A 16,919-nucleotide genomic window follows, 5' to 3' on the forward strand; every position below is an offset into this window, starting at 1 on the left:
ATATTGAGGGGCAACACGTAAAGCCTGAAACTGGACATAAAGGGTTAGGAATTAGATAAAAGTGATATTTACAACAACAAAAAATATGTGTCCCAAGAGAAAATACGAATTTTTAGAAAATGTTGCACTACTTTTTCATACAGATCGTATTTTGCTTGATTACACGGAAGCAAGAATTAAGAAACCATGCGCACACCCTGTTACAAAGTGTTTTGTTTACAAATGTAAAACACGGACTTTGAAATAAGTTGATTTCAGAAGCAAATGTGCCAGTATGTATGGGAACCCCTTGACGCAGCCTACCCAGGTCAGCTGTACACGTAAACCTTGTAATATGAATAGCCTGCCCAGGACAGTTACCAGCTGTGATGTTAATGATCACCTGTCGTTTCCGTTGTCGTTTCATTTACAACGTCATCGGAACTTCCGTTTTTGCCAGAAACATACATCATTCGGAAACACAATACCGGGGTTCATATACACACCCTGTTAAAGAATGCGCTATGTATGTCAGTCAAACGCACAAGTACTCTGAAGTTGAAATAAAAAATATGCTAGAGTCCTCATTGACAATATCTTCGTGGTCTTTGGTGATCAGGTCTTCCAACATTCTCTTGGCCAGATGCCTCGAGGCAATATCCCAAAAAGAGTCAGTTGAGCTGCGGTCAGGACACAGTTTTAGGAAGATTGGTTTACTTTAGCCGAATATTAATTTGCCCAGCGTTAACATATGACTTACATACTTAACTTTTATGCATCTTGATCTATGTGAACAGTTTGTCCATTTCATACGATTTAAAGTAACTACATTGTACGTGAAGTTCAGAGGTGTATCGTACAGCTGAGAGCTTTGACAGCAAAGTAACGGGTTTTTTATTCAAGGAGAACGCGTGCAAGATATTGACACGTGTGTTTCTGAAATTAGCTTGTCATGATTTCATAATTTGGATATTTGACTGACATACATAGCACATTCTTTAACAGGGTGTGTATATGAACTCTTGTTAAAACACAAATGTATGAAACAAATGTTATCGAAGTTTATTCCTATCATGAATTTGTGGTAAATTGGGATAAATTTCAAATATTCTGATAAAACCTAATTTTGATAACAGATTAAGTTTTTTCCAAATTAATAACATCAAAACCTATGACTTTTCAACACTATACACGACCATTCCTCATGATAAATTAAAGACTAGACTTTTTGACATCATAGACAGTTGCTTCTTCAACAAAAATGGAAAAAGGAAATATTCATATCAAATGATCAGTCATCCAAAACTTACTTTGTTAAACACCACTCAGATTCCACGCACAAGTACTTTGAAGTTGAAATAAAAAATGTGCTAGAGTCCTCATTGACAATATCTTCGTGGTCTTTGATGATCAGGTCTTCCAACAGTCTCTTGGCATTCCCATGGGCACGAATTGTGTTCCTTTGTTATCTGACCTGTTTCTATAGTCATACGAAGCAGAATTTATTCAAAAACTTATACATGAGAAGAAAAATATCTTGCTGTGGCCTTCGATTCGACAGTTAGATATATCGACGACGTTTTGTCTATTAACAATAATAACTTTCATTCATATGTCGATTCGGTATATCCCTGTGAGCTCGAAATAAAAGACACGACAGAGTCGTACACTTGTGCTTCATACTTTGATGATTTATTGAAAGTAGACATTAACGGCAAACTGACATTTTAACTGTATGACAAAGGGGATGATTTCAGCTTCTCCATCATCAAATTCCCATATTTATGTAGCAATATTCCATTATCACCTGCATATGGTGTTTATATCTCTCAACTGATTCGATATGTAAGAGCTTGTTCTGCGTATAGTCAGTTATTAAATCGAGGCAAGCTACTGACAAACTAGTTGATGGTACAGGAGTTTCAACAGTCTCGATTGAAGTCAGCATTTCGCAAATTCTATGGTCGTTATAACGATCTAGTTCGTCAATACAACCTATCATTGGGTCAAATGCTGTCTGACATGTTTCATACCGATTGTTAGGCCGTTCTTAGCACACTGATTTTGACTACGGATAACCCCGTTTACCTGATCAGGATATAGGGCTCACGGCAGGTGTGACCGGTCGACAGGGGATGTTTACTCCTCCTAGACACCTGCTCCCACTTCTGGTGTGTCCAGGGGTCCGTGTTTGCCCAACTATCTATTTTGTATTGCTTGTAGGAGTTATGAGATTGATCACTGTTCGTTATCTTCACATTTCATTACTCCGTTTCTCTGATCGAGGTTTAGGGCACACAGCGGGTATGATCGTTCAACAGGGGATGTTTACTCCTCATTGGCACCTGATCCCACCTCTGGTATACCCATGAGTCCGTGTTTTCCGTACTATTAATTCTGTATTCTTTATGGCAGCTATGACATTGATCACTGTTCCTTATTGTCACTTTCTCATTATAGCAAATTGTATTTTGACATGTCTTAATCTATTATCATATTTTGTCCAGAATACTCTTTATAGTAATATATTTGAAATAGCATGATACTATATTTATCGATACAAGGGAGTTAATTTAAGATAGGCAAGCTTTGTTTAGCCTGACCTTGGTCAGTCTTGGGTCGAAGTAACTTTGGTTATTTTCACTTTTCATTAAGTACTAGACCGCGGTGTCTATTTGTTCTGTCGGTGAGAATAAGCCACTGGGATAGAAATCATAACGAGGACAAGGATTTTACATATTCTAACCTTTCAAATCAAATATTTCGTCAATGTCACCCATCATTGATTCGATGAAGGAAGAAAGGGGTAAAAAAAAAATACTGTGTAAACAGGGGATCTTATCATATCCGGTGAATCACTGCGCATCATCTTTACGTTATACGAGAAAGATTGGCCGAAAAGAAAAGAATAATTTTCATTATCACCACCACCCCCCCGAGGGTCTTTAGCCATTTGTAGATTCAGCCGAGCCGTGATCATCCATTTTAGTAAGAGAGGATAGTATGCTTACACGCGTACATTTCTGTCTATTTATAAAGGTGAAGAACGACTCAGAACTACAGATCCATAACTGCAAACACATACTTGCTATTTGATTGGGAGTTAAACAGTTGAGAACGTTGGGAGTTATCTCTCGTGACGTAGCAACTTTTTGTAATGAAAATAGCTGTTCGGGAATCCAAACTTTGTACTTTTAAGATATGAAGGACTGATCACGTAGAATCATTTGCTTTGTACAGATTGTAATCTCACAGTGATAAGGCTCTCAAACTCGAGCGAATAAGATTTCGCCTAGCTCGGTCTTGAAATCAGCAGAGTACTTGCCACTACGATCAATATATCATAGATAATATTGCATTTGCACGTGTTTTAGCTCACCTGAGCTGAAAGCTCAAGTGAGCTTTTCAGATCACCCGTAGTCCAGTTTCCGTCTGTAAACTTTTAACATTTTTGACTTCTTCTCAAAAACCACTGGACCAATTTCAACCAAAGTTGGCAAAAAGCGTCCTTAGGTAAAGGGAATTCTAAATTGTTAAAATAAAGGGCCAGGCCACTTTCCAAGAGGAGATAATCAAGAAAGGTAAAAAAAAAAAAAAAAAGAGTAGCGTCATTAAAAAATCTGCTTCTGAAGAATCACTGGCCCAGAAAAGCTGAGATTTACATGAAAGCTTCCTTATATAGTGTAGATTCAAGTTTGTTCAAATCATGCCCCCCCCCCCCCCAGGGGTTGGATGGGGCCACAATAGGGATGAAAGTTTTACATACAAATATCTAGGGTAAATCTTTAAAACTCTTCTTCTCAAGAACCACTGAGCCAGAAAAGCTGAGATTTACATGACAGCTTTCTGACATAATGCAAATTCAAGTTTGTTAAAACCATGGCCTCTGGGGGTTGGATGGGGCCACTATAGGGGATCAAAGTTGTACATGCAAATATATAGGAAAAATCTTTTAAAATCTTCTCAAGAACCACTGAACCGGAAAAGCGGGGATTTACATGAAAGCTTCCTGGCATAATGCAGATTCAAGCTTGTTAAAATCATGGTCCCTGGGAGTATGATGGGGCCACAATAAGGATCAAAGTTTTACATACAAATATATAGGAAATATCTTGTTCTCAAGAACCACTGAGCCAGAAAAGCTGAAATTTACATGAAAGCTTCCTGATATAGTGTAGACTCAAGTTTGTTCAAATCATGGCCCCCGGCGGTTGGATGGGGCCATAATAGGGGACCAAAGTTTTACATACTAATATATAGGATAAATCGTTAAAAATCTTCTCAAGAACCAATGAGCCAGTAAAGCTGAGATTTACATGAAAGTTTCCTGGCATAATGCAGATTCAAATTTGTTAAAATCATGGTCCCTGGGAGTATGATGGGGTCACAATAAGGATCAAAGTTTTACATACAAATATATAGGAAATATCTTGTTCTCAAGAACCACTGAGCCAGAAAAGCTGAAATTTACATGATGGCTTTCTGACATAATGCAGATTCAAGTGTGTTCAAATCATGGCCCCTTGGGGTATGATGGGGCCACAATAGGGTATGAAAGTTTTACATGCTAATATATAGGGAAACTCTTTAAAAATCTTTTTCTCAAGAACCACTGAGCCAAAAAAGCTGAGATTTACATGAACGCTTCCTGACATAATGCAGATTCATGTTTCTTCAAATCATGGCCACTGGGGTATGATGGGGCCACAATAGTGGACCAAAGTTTTACATACAAATATATAGGAAAAATCTTCTTGTCAAGAACCACTGAGCCAGAAAAGCTGAAATTTACATGAAAGGTTCCTGATATAGTGCAGATTCAAGTTTGTTCAAATCATGCCCCCGGGAGTTGTATGGGGCCACAATAGGAGATCAAAGTTTTACATACTAATATACAGGATAAATCCTTAAAAATCTTCTTCTCAAGAACCACTGAGCCAGAAAAGCTGAGATTTAGATGAAAGCTTCCTGACATAATGCAGTTTCAAGTATTTCATGACCACTGGGGTAGGATGGGGCCACAATAGGGTATCAAAGTTTTACATACAAATATATAGGAAAAATTTTCTTCTCAAGAACCACTGAGCCAAAAAAGATGATATTTACATGGAAGCTTTCTGACATTTCAAATTTCAGTTTGTTAAAATCATGGCCCCCAGGGGAGGATATGGTCATAAGGGGGTGTCAAAGTTTTGCATACAAATATATAGGGAAAATCTATAAATATGAGCCAAGTGACTCAGGTGAGCGATAAGGCCCTTGGGCCTCTTGCTTAAATATAATATTTGATAAATGTGTTTATAAAAAGAATAACACCTGTGTTTTCCGTTGTAAGTTTTCATGTAATATTGACTAAAGGGTATTGATAGAGTATCCATTCCCTTTAGTCCGTGTGAATTTCAGACGAAAATCAATTGCAAGGAAAGTATAATCGAACAATAAATCTTAAGGGAAGTGACTCTTACATGCCTACGACTACTTATTATTACCAGAGACCCCACCATCTTCACAAGTCAAGGGTTATTGATTCGTTACCTCGCACTAACCCTTGACATCAGTGGCTATATAAAAGTTGGGCTCATTCTGATTGTTTCCACAAAAGAGTGGGAACCAATGAGAATGCGGTTCTATTCATAACAACACGAAATGAGAGATTCAAATAAAAACACGTGTATTGATAACTACAGTTATGGCTATTTCAATCGTTTAAGCAATATTGTCTTAAGCAAAAAGGTTTCAAGACTTGATCTACTATCAATAAACGTAATTAGTGGTGTGGATATTACAATTGCGCGTATTTATCAATACAGCAGTATGAGATCGCGTCATTTGTATCCATGTACACCATAACAAGATGCAGTGATTTCATTGGATGTTTTATTTATAGTAAATTGCGTAATGGTCTAATGTGCCCACCTTTTATATAGCGTCTGACGTCAAGGGTTAGTGCGAGGTAACGAATCAATAACCCTTGACTTGTGAAGATGAGACCCCACATGAACAGTCTTTATCGTGTGTTACCAATGCTATTATTTCACGAAGTATCAAAATAAATATTTTAGATATTGAATTTGGAATACGAATATTCTTTTCCATGCCACTGATCGATCACAGGCCCTCGCGCCGTACTGGGTACCATTGATGCGTCTAACAGAGAAAATCTTTACTTGTAACTCCTATTACGGGGTACCCAGTTTCGGCGATTTAGTACAAATAATTAAATTAAGGCATTTTATTGCTTTTGGTTTGGATGTCATCTAAATACCAAATTTCTTGATTCTTTTCCCCACCGCTATACTTTGAAACGGGCGGTCATTTTCAAACGTCTGTGTTATCCAATTATATTACTCCTTTCATAGCTTAAATCCAATCATAATGTTCATTTCATAACTCATATAGAAGTTTAAAAATAACCGACAAATGCGAATACTATGAGGAAAACGACAATTTACGTCATAGGAACTATTTGGCACTGTAGCCTACGTATATTTTTGAATTGATATAAGTTTATTAGATGAAGGTTATAGGATAAAGTCCATTGAACATTTTTATTTTTAAAAACCCAATCGATGTGGGTACTCTGTAATATAGAGGTTAAAATCCTTTCTTCGTTATTAATATAAAGGATACACAGACGTTTGTAGGACCTATGTAACAGGGCTATCCTTAAAAGCATTGGTATTTCAGAGATGGTACATATATCATTAAACATGAATTTCTGCTGAAGTTTTAGTATATTTTAAGGTGTAGAATTTCTTCGCTGTTAAATCATTACACAGTGTACCTTGCAAAATTGATCGCGTCATTTTTAAGACAAATTTACATTCATGCATGATAAGGTATTTTTATTCAGAACATAGTTTTGTCTTCTTATCTAAGGTTTATGATTTGACCTAGTTATTCGAAACAAAACCATGGCAACAACATAAATGACGTCACTGGTATTTCCTTTGCTATATATTTATCAACAAACTAGATAAACCTACTTTATAAAGTTGAGAACGTCTGACTTTTGTTACAGTCAATATTGAACAATGTTACTGACCGATATCATCCTATTTTCGATAGTGACTGTTGTCACATCACGGACCCTGTCCACCACCCCCACGCCGTATCACTGTTGCTGGAGCCCAGTAAAAGTCAACAAGTTCCGTATGATTGGCGGAAAAGTTGACCCGAAAACATCGATCCCAGAGGCGGTCGAGGTATGCTAAAGCTAATGCTAGAACATTCAGAATATAGCGGTTTATTCTCTTTAGAGAAGTCGGGAGGCATAGCCTTCATCGACTTCTCTTCGCAAGCATTTATGTTTTGATTCTGGAAAACGTGTAAATGCCGGAGTCGGTAACAGTTTATGCTTCGACCGACTTTTCGATTCAGATGTGCCCGGATTTACGCAATAGACAAGTTGCTTTCAAACATTTAACAGCAATGCACAAAACCGTCACAAGGAAATCAACATTTACTTGCTTTTAATCCATTTTCAACATGTCCCTGTCCCGGGTTTAAATCACAACTATGATTACGTCAGCCTGGTTTTCTCTTAACTGGTCCCCTATTGTGACAGCTCCCAAGACCAGTTAACGTAAACCCGGGACAGGGGACATGTAGAAAATGGATTAATAGCAAGTAAATGTTGATTTCCTTGTGACGGGTTTGTGCATTGCTGTTAAATGTTTGAAACCAACTTGTCTATTGCGTAAATCCAGGCACATCTGAGTCGAAAAGTCGGTCGAAGCATAACCCGTCACCGACTCCGGTATTTACACGTGAAGGCTATACCTTTCGACTTCTCTAAAGAGAATAATAGCAGTTCAGAGCTACGGTCTATCATCTAAACCAAGGGCCGTATATAAATGCAAGCTACACATTCCTGCCACTTTAATCGTCAAAGAAAGAGCAACCTTATATTTTCTCCGTTAACAATTTTAATTTTTGCAGTATTCTGGAATAAATTACCGAGACCATAACATTAAAAAGGCAATCATGTTCCGGGATGTTCCCCAGCCGGACGGGTCGGTCAGGAAGGAGATAGAGTATTCAGACTACAATACGGTAACACTGTTTGCAAAGTCATATGCTGAGTATGTGTAGGAATGATTCTATTTCGTTATTCTAACACACGATTTTATTGGCAGAGCGACATAGCTTATTTTTCAATAACATGAATTTCTACGGAAAGCATCGTGACATCATTAATGATTGGCATTTTGCTTAAATTTCATCCCTTAAAACGCTGTTTAAAAAGCGTGTTTATTGATGAATTAGAATAAAAGCTAATTTATTTCTTGAGTAATTTTCGGATCCCATGCAATCAAATTGAATGCTTTATAGCTCAGGGCATTTCAATTTAGATGAAATGGTACGTGATCAGCGAAGGAGTCTGTACAGAACATATTATCAAGTATCCCATGCCCGATCATTGTGTTCCACGTAAGTAATTGCTTGTTTTTTTAAATTTAAATCTATCTATTCATTTATTTTTTGTACACGAATCAAGTGAATTTCATAATAACAATTATTTTTGTCTTAACAACAGCAGTAAGTACAAATGTAGCACCTCCAAGATACATTCTGATCGGGGTATTAAAGTATAAGTGATAGATACTTCGATGGGGAAAATTTCTTATACAAGTAAGTTCTTAATTCAAACAGTGAAGTTGCACATCTTTCCAATCTTAATGAAAATAATATGCTTTTCTTAAACATAGGTGTTAACGGCAAATTGAAATACAACTTTATGACAAATGGGATTACTTTAACTTACCCATCGTCAACTTCCCATACTTGTGAATCATTGTTTCATTATCACCTACATATGGTGTTTGATATCTCTCAACTGATTCGATATGGGAGAGCATGTTCTGCACATGATCAATCAAGACAGACTACTGACAAATGAGTTGATGTTACAGACGTTACAACATTCTAGTTTAAAGTAAGCTTTTTGCAAATGCAATGGTTGTTATAATGATCTAGTCTACCAATAAAACTTGTCATTGTGTCAAATGCTGTCTGACATGTTTCATACCAATTGCTAGGCTGATCTTTACATTCTAATTTTGACTACGGGTTACTCGGTTTACCTGATCAAGACAGAGCTCACGACGGGTGTGACAGGTCGACAAGGAATGCTGACTTTAAACGAGACTGTTGGAACCCCTTCACCATCAACTTGTTTGTCAGTAGCCTGCTTCGATTTCAAAACTGACTGTAAGCAGAACAAGCTCTTGCGTATCGAATCAGGTAAGATATAAACACCATATGCAGGTGATAATGAAATATTACTACATAAATATGGGAAGTTGACGATGGAGAAGCTGAAATCATCCCATTTGTCAAACAAGAAGCCCACAGGCCTTATCGGTCACCTGAATACTAGTGAAAAAGTATCACTACTTCCATGGGCTATGAAATCTAGAAAAAAAAATCCTGTTCTGAATATCTAAGCTAAATTCTAATGTTCAGCAACAGTATAAAACAAGATGTGTTCTTAAAAGTTCACTGCCCTAAAAAGTGCATACACTGATGAAAGGCTTTAAATAATAGGTGTATTAGCATTAAAACATCAAAATATATGAGTGAGCAGACTAATTTGGACTCATCCTAAAGTCATAACCCTGGGTTATGAAATCCACCATTTTTTGTACATCCATTTTTGCTATTTCTAAGTATGTACTTAGATTTTATACAGTATCAGCAAACTTGCACATAAATACTATATATACTAAGTTTGGTCCCACCCTGGGGTCAAAACTCTTACTCTGGGGAAAATCAAATTTACAAAATGTTTGGTAAAAGACTATCTGCTCTATGCATTTAGTTTCAATTTAGTATTAAAAGCACTAAAGAAAATGTTATTTAAGTGTTTTACACATAAACACTATATAACAAGTTTGGCCCCGCCCTGGGGTCAGAACCCCTACCCCGGGGATCATGAAATTTACAATTTTGGTAGAGGCCGTCCTGTTCTACATCACTATGCATTTAGTTTTTCTTACATGTGTGTGATCATTGAGAAGAAGATTTTTGAAAATTTGTCATTTTGGGGCAGTTTTTGCCCCGCCCCATAGGCCCCAGGGGTGCAGGAATCCTGAAATTTACGATTTATGTTCCCTTTCTTCCAAATATGTTTCATACCAAATTTTAAAAGAATTGGAATGATAGTTATCAAGAAGTTAAAATGTTTATTGTTCACACATTTCATAACTGACCATTTTGGCCCCACCCTGATACCAAAACCCCTACCCCTGGGATCATCAAATTTACAATTTTGGTAAAGGACTACCTGTTCTTTCTAAATATCTATTTACTTTCAATTTAATATCAATAGCACTAAAGAAGATGTTATCTAAGTACGTGTTTTACACATAAACACTATATAACAAGTTTGGCCCCGTCCTGGTGTCAGAACCCCTACACCGGGGATCATAAAATTTACAAGTTTGGTAGAGGTCTTCCTGCTCTACATTACTATGCATTTAGTTTTTCTCATACATGTGTGAGGTTCTTCAGAAGATTTTTGAAAAAATTGTCATTTTGGGGCAGTTTTTGCCCCGTCCCTAAGGCCCCAGGGGTGCAGGAATCCCGAAATTTACAATCTATGCTTCCCTTGTTCTAAATATGTTTCATACCAAATTTGAAAAGAATTGGAATGATTGTTATCAAGAAGAAGTTAAAAATGTCTATTGTTCACACATTTAATAACTGACCATTTTGGCCCCACCCTGATACCAAAACCCCTATCCCTGGAATAATCAAATTAAATTTTACAACTTTAGTAAAGGACTACCTGTTCTTCCTAAATATCTATTTACTTTCAATTTAGTATCAATAGCACTAAAGAAGATGTTATGCAAGTACGTGTTTTACACATAAACACTACATGTATATAACAATTTTGGCCCCGTCCTGGCGTCAGAACCCCTACCCCGGGGATCATGAAATTTACAATTTTGGTAGAGGCGTTCTTGCTCTACATCAATATGCATTTAGTTTTTCTTACATGTGTGAGGTTCTTCAGAAGAAGATTTTTGAAAATTGGTCATTTTGGGGCAGTTTTTGCCCCGCCCTTAGGGCCCCAGGGGTGCTGGAGTCCTGAAATTTACAATTTATGTCCCCCTTGTCCCAATGATGCTTCATACGAGATTTGAAAAAGAATTGGACTGGTAGTTATTAAGAAGAAGTTAAAAATGTTCAATTGTTAACGCACCACGGACGGCGACGGACAGAAACCAATTGCAATAGGTCACCTGAGTTTACTCGGGTGACCTAAAAACTGAGTTGTTATTTGCCGTTAACTTTCAATAAAGTATGAAGCAGAAGAGGATGACTGTGGTGTCTTTTATTTTGAGTTCACTGGGTTATATCAAATCAACAGATATTAATAGATATAACGTCGTCTATATATTTAAGTGTCGAATTGAAAGCCACAGCAAGAGTTTTTTTCTTCTCACGTAGAAGTTTTCGAATAAATTCGGCTTCATATGAATATAAAAACATGATATGATAAATTGCGAACGTCCAGAAGAGGTTGAAAAGACTTTAATGAAATTGCATTTTTGGGGGCAAAATAGAAAATAAACATTAGAACCGTGAAAGAGGTATTTTAATGTCATTTATGCTTACTCTTATTGTTCCTTCAAGCCCCTCCTATATACTGGAGGGAATGGCTGAGGACACGCCCCCACTGGCGAGCACCTTCAGGTGATAAACCTACAGCCCCATACTGAGAATGGAAATGATAGCACTGAGGACCTCCACGTACCCCTAATATGGAAATGATAGAACCACTTACCTTCACTGACCCCTAATAAAATGATAGCACCGTGGACCTTCATTTACCCCTAATATGCCCCTTTGGGGATGTCCCTACTGCATAATCTTACTTTAATTTATTCTATTGCAGATGTGGAATTATCCCAAGATTAGGGGACCTAATGGAATTGTTAAGGTCCTGTCTTTGTGATGTGGTTCCTCCCAAAACTCATTATCTCGTGTTGATAGTTAAAGCTCCCAGGGCCTAATGATGGAATAAAAATAGCAATCTGTCCCCGCCCATGGTAACACTGTTGTGTTCTCCCATAAAATATATTTGGTGCATTGTTCAATGTAATTTCATATTTATGATGATTGGATTTCTGTCGTGTTCCTCACCTTTCATCAGCGTTTCTTTATTTCAGACTCTTTGAAATATGACTGCAAGGGATGCAATCTACTTGCAATTTGCTATGGTTTTATCCCCATGTTAGCTCATGGTTTTTGGTTTAAAGCGAAGAGCAATTTATTTCAAAATCAACATTTCGTTTGTAATTTATCATTAAATTGCCTTAAATTAATCAAAATTAATTATTTATTCGTGTGTTCTCGGTAGTTTGATATATGTCAATACTGGCTGCTTGCTACCACCGTCTTAACGACAGCTAGTTAAGTGACTACTTCACTGCTGTTAAAAGTGACATTCAAGAAAACCGCATTGGCATTAGAAAACGGGATGAGTGCATTTTAAGTAAGATTTACATGTCAGTTTTATACGAAACGGGGGAAACGCGAAACGGTTCCCTTGTGAATTGAAGATAGGAATTGTCCCAAGATTAGGTGACCAAACGGAATTTCTTAAGGCCCTGTCTTTGGGATATGGTTCCTCCCAAAACTCAACTGATATGTACAACCTGACATTAGTTCGAATACCGTATGACGTGTTTCATTCCAATTTTGATTACGGATCACTCCATTTACCTAATTGGGATAGAGGGCTCAGAGCGGATGTGGCAAGTCGACAGGGATGCTTACTCCTCGTGGGCACCTGGTCTCGCCTCTGGTGTGTCCAGGGATCTGTGTTTGTCCTACTCTAAATCTTATTTTGTTCATGGGATATATGATATTTATCATTGTTCATTATTTTCACCTTTTCATGTAAATGAATTTTACTCCGTGTACACAACATACATATACAATTACTCCAGTTGGGAATTATTTTACCCCGAACAGAATATTTTTGTCTGATCATAGTATTTTAGATCCCCAGCCTAGTTAACTGCAGAAACAAAATAAAGGATTTGTAGGCTGAATCCAACGTTATCAGACACAGGGTTCTTTCAACAATCAGATCAACTACCGAACAACCGGGTTTGTTGAACAATCCGCTCCAAGTAAAACGGTCTAAAACGAACCTCGACAGACAATCATTGGTTGTAATTCACGTGACTTATATTGTTACTTAACTACTCACGTGACAAAGTTCATAATTGTTAGAGATCATAAAGTTGTAACTATAAAATATAGCACTTTGATATCTATCTGTGTGGGAGGGTAATTTAATATTTGCCTTGCTTGGTGATGTCATCAAAGGTGACGAATGAGTCGGTAGTGTCTGAGAACAAAATGAGTTTAATTCTAAACATTTCAATTTCACCCCAAAACAACGCCCCCAAAGTGTTAAAAACTATAGATAAACACTAGAAAACAACGTCCCCAAAGTGTTAAAAACTATAGATAAACACTAGAAAACAACGTCCCCAAAGTGTTAAAAACTATAGATAAACACTAGAAAACAGCGCCCCCAAAGTGTTAAAAACTGTATATAAACACTAGAAAACAACGTCCCCGAAGTTTAAAAACTATATATAAACACTAGAAAACGGCAGCAAATCTATTAGATTGATCACCAAATGATCGTTGATATGTTATCTAACATTTACCTGCTTCCCTGTCGTCATATTACAGTTTTTAACATTGCACGATCATGAGGAGGTCTGATGAACTATGATCGTAGTTTTTTTATTTATTTAGCCAATGCAACCTACACCGGAGACACAGTCTTGGGGGAGGAGGGATATCCTCAGGTGCGCCTTCATAATTATAATCTGGACTGGATTGACTTCCGAGGATACAATATCCGGATCTCAACGGATGCACGTACATGTGACACGATGACGGAAACAGACTATGGCGACATTGATGGAGGTTGGTTGCTTTACGTCTCATTTGATATTTGTTCGCTCATATATAGAGACGCCACCAGCTTAATCATATATAGAGGCGCCACCAGCTTAATCATATATAGAGACGCCATTAGCTTAATCATATATAGAGATGTCACCGGCTTAAGTGAAGTGCCAATCATTTTGACCTATGTATAGCGCTTACGACCGCAGTAGTGAAGGGTTTTTTTGTGCTATAACGTCTTCCGTCGGAACCTCCAATTTTGATGTCATATCTGAAAGACCCGTGACCTTCCCGTCTAACGCCAGGCGCTTGGGGAAGGCACTATTACAGCCTATGTTAAACGTCTACCTCCAATATTTGCGACCAATGATGGAAATAAATATAGCCATGAATTTTCCCCCCTACAGTCTCATTTATAACAGTTTGTTTGCAATTCCTCCTGGGATATCTTCTGAAGCCGTTTTTAATTTTTTTTCCCTACAGTCTCGTTTATAGCAGTTTGTTTACAATCCTTACTTCAGTCTCATTTATAACGTTTTGTTTTTAATTCTTCTTACAGTCTGATTTATAGCAGTTTGTGTACAATTTTCCTACAATCTGATTTATAACAGTTTGCTTGCAATTTTTCCTATTTTCTGATTTATAACTCTTTATTTTCAATCCCTCCTTCAGCGAAAGCTGTGTACACGTACTTCTTTTCTGATCACGTGTCACACATTGACGATTACAGCATCTTCGATATCCCCGTTCCATGCCGCCATTTTGTGTCCGGAAGTAAGAATTCACAGAATGTTTTGTTTATGTATAAGTTATAGCTAACTGTATATCATTTTCATGAACAAGTATCACATTATAATTATGAACATCAGAGATATCAACTGCAAGTTCAAACATTAGCTGCTTATTCCATAATGAAATTTTAAGATGCCACAAGTTCTGATAGCTTCTGAAACAAAAACTGTGGTCGATCTTTTTATTTACAGATCCATGAACGCAAGAAGTTACCAACCAGAAAAAAATGTAACAAATATATACAGTACCTAATAAGACTTGACGGCATACATTCGTCAGGTGTTTGTTTTCTGTGCTAGGACATGAAGCTGGGTATTTTCAGCTTTTCAAATAAATTGTTTGCACTAAAGACGTTTTTCTAAAGTTCCAATCCTACACATGATACTGGCAAATAACCGAAGTGTTATTTATTATATAGATGATGTGGTAGAAAGGGGGTAAGTTCGTATATCAAATAAAAATGATTTTTATGCATTAAAAGTCATTATATAAAGCTAGAAAATAGTGTAAGACATCGAAATTATTACACGTGACGGGTAAAGTGAAAGTACTTAAAACCAATCTTTTTCTAGCATTTACTGCAGCTCGATTACTGACATTCTGTCAATGACTAAATCATTATCATTTTCTTTCATTTGAATAAAAGTTTTTAACTTTGCAGAATATCTTTTAGTTTACAACTATATTATTGCAGCAAAGTACAAATACATTATAAACAACTTATCAGCCCCACTCCATAATGGTTTGATAAAAATCATTAACAGAAACTTGACAAAGATACACACTGAATCTTACTCCCATTTATTTCCATTTTGGCATAGCATAACGTGTCCAACTACAAACACGCATATCGTTTGCATATTTATTTTTAACGTCCCGTCGAGAATTTTTTACTCATATTGAGACGTCACCAGCTGAAGGTGAAGTATCACAAATTTAGATATACTAGTGCTTGTATATGCTTAGCACTCAGGGCCGTAACAGTGAAAGTTCATTATCGTGCCGACGCCTACCGTGACACGGGACCTCCGTTTTTAGGTCATACCCGAAAGACAAATGATTCTCATATCTAAATGCCGGGCGTTCGGCGAAGGAGCAATCACTACTTATTTTAACATCTTAGGTTTGACGCAGCCATGGCACGAGCGGCGCTCGAACTCATGAACTCTGGGTTGCGAAGCGAACACTCTACCATTGAGCTACCGCGACCGGTCACACATATCGTGAACAGTTTGACAATTATGAATTTGTTTATAAGCTTTTCTGGAATTCATTTGAGCACAAATTGTACTCTATTATCAACTGACCTGATTTTGTATTCATATGAGGTAGAATGAAAGGTGAAGAAAACGAGCAGTGATGTATTCAAAAGCTTGAACATGAGAAGAAAAATTTCTTGCTGTGGCCCTCAACTCGACATTTAGATATATCGACGACGTTTCATTTATTAGCAATTCTCATTTTCAGTTATATGTCAATTCGATATATCCCAGTGAGCTCGAAATAAAAGACACCACAGTGAATTCCATTTTATTGAATATATATGTCAAGGGCACACTGAAACACAACTCTACGACAAACAAGATGATTTCAACTTCTTCACCGTCAACTTCCAATATTTGTGTAGCAATTGTCATCTGCATATGGTGTTTATGTCCCTTAACTGATTCGATTCGCCAGAGCATATTCTGCCTATGATAAATTTTTAATTGATTAATCATTTTAAGTTGAGGTAGGGTACCGACAAATATTATCATGGTATTATGTTACAATGGTTTCCGAAGGCTCGCTTAAAGTCGGCATTCTGCACATTCTATGGTCGTTTGCAAAATAATTTACAAATATAACACGTACAAGATGATACTTTGTCGAATGTTGTCCGATGTGTTTCATACCAATTCATAGACCGTTCTTTACATACTGATTTTTACTATTGATTACTCTGTTATAGAACTCACGGCGGGTGTCAATATGGGGTTCGTATTCCTCTTAGGCACTTGATCCCACCTCTAATATGTCCAGTGTTCCGTGTTGACTCTTCTTTTAATTTTGTATTCTTTATCGTTGTTCAATATATTCACTTGCTCATCTGTATGTAAATCAATCCTTGATAGGAATCACTGAGCAGCAGAATCCTTTTGATTTGTCTATGCAATAGTTATCTCGCTTATCGAAAGGATATTATACCTGGTTTACTTTAT

The 16,919-nt window shown here is 37.0% G+C and overlaps 1 protein-coding gene across 2 annotated transcripts; it reads left to right on the forward strand.

The window, feature by feature from the left end:
- The first annotated feature begins 6,913 nt into the window (after positions 1-6,913).
- Positions 6,914-15,067, forward strand: LOC125669883 (uncharacterized). Of its 2 annotated transcripts, XM_048904722.2 has the most exons (6): positions 6,914-7,184; positions 7,921-8,034; positions 8,334-8,412; positions 13,771-13,944; positions 14,599-14,700; positions 14,910-15,067. In XM_048904722.2, the coding sequence occupies exons 1-6, from the start codon at positions 7,014-7,016 to the stop codon at positions 14,915-14,917; spliced, it is 648 nt and encodes a 215-aa protein (XP_048760679.2). In that variant the 5' UTR covers positions 6,914-7,013; the 3' UTR covers positions 14,918-15,067. The 2 variants fall into 2 exon arrangements, with proteins under 2 accessions (XP_048760679.2, XP_056017195.1); XM_056161220.1 differs by having other exon boundaries at positions 14,599-14,992.
- Positions 15,068-16,919: the final 1,852 nt, after the last annotated feature.

Source organism: Ostrea edulis, chromosome 4, assembly GCF_947568905.1.
Source record: "Ostrea edulis chromosome 4, xbOstEdul1.1, whole genome shotgun sequence".
Lineage (NCBI taxonomy): Eukaryota > Metazoa > Mollusca > Bivalvia > Ostreida > Ostreidae > Ostrea > Ostrea edulis.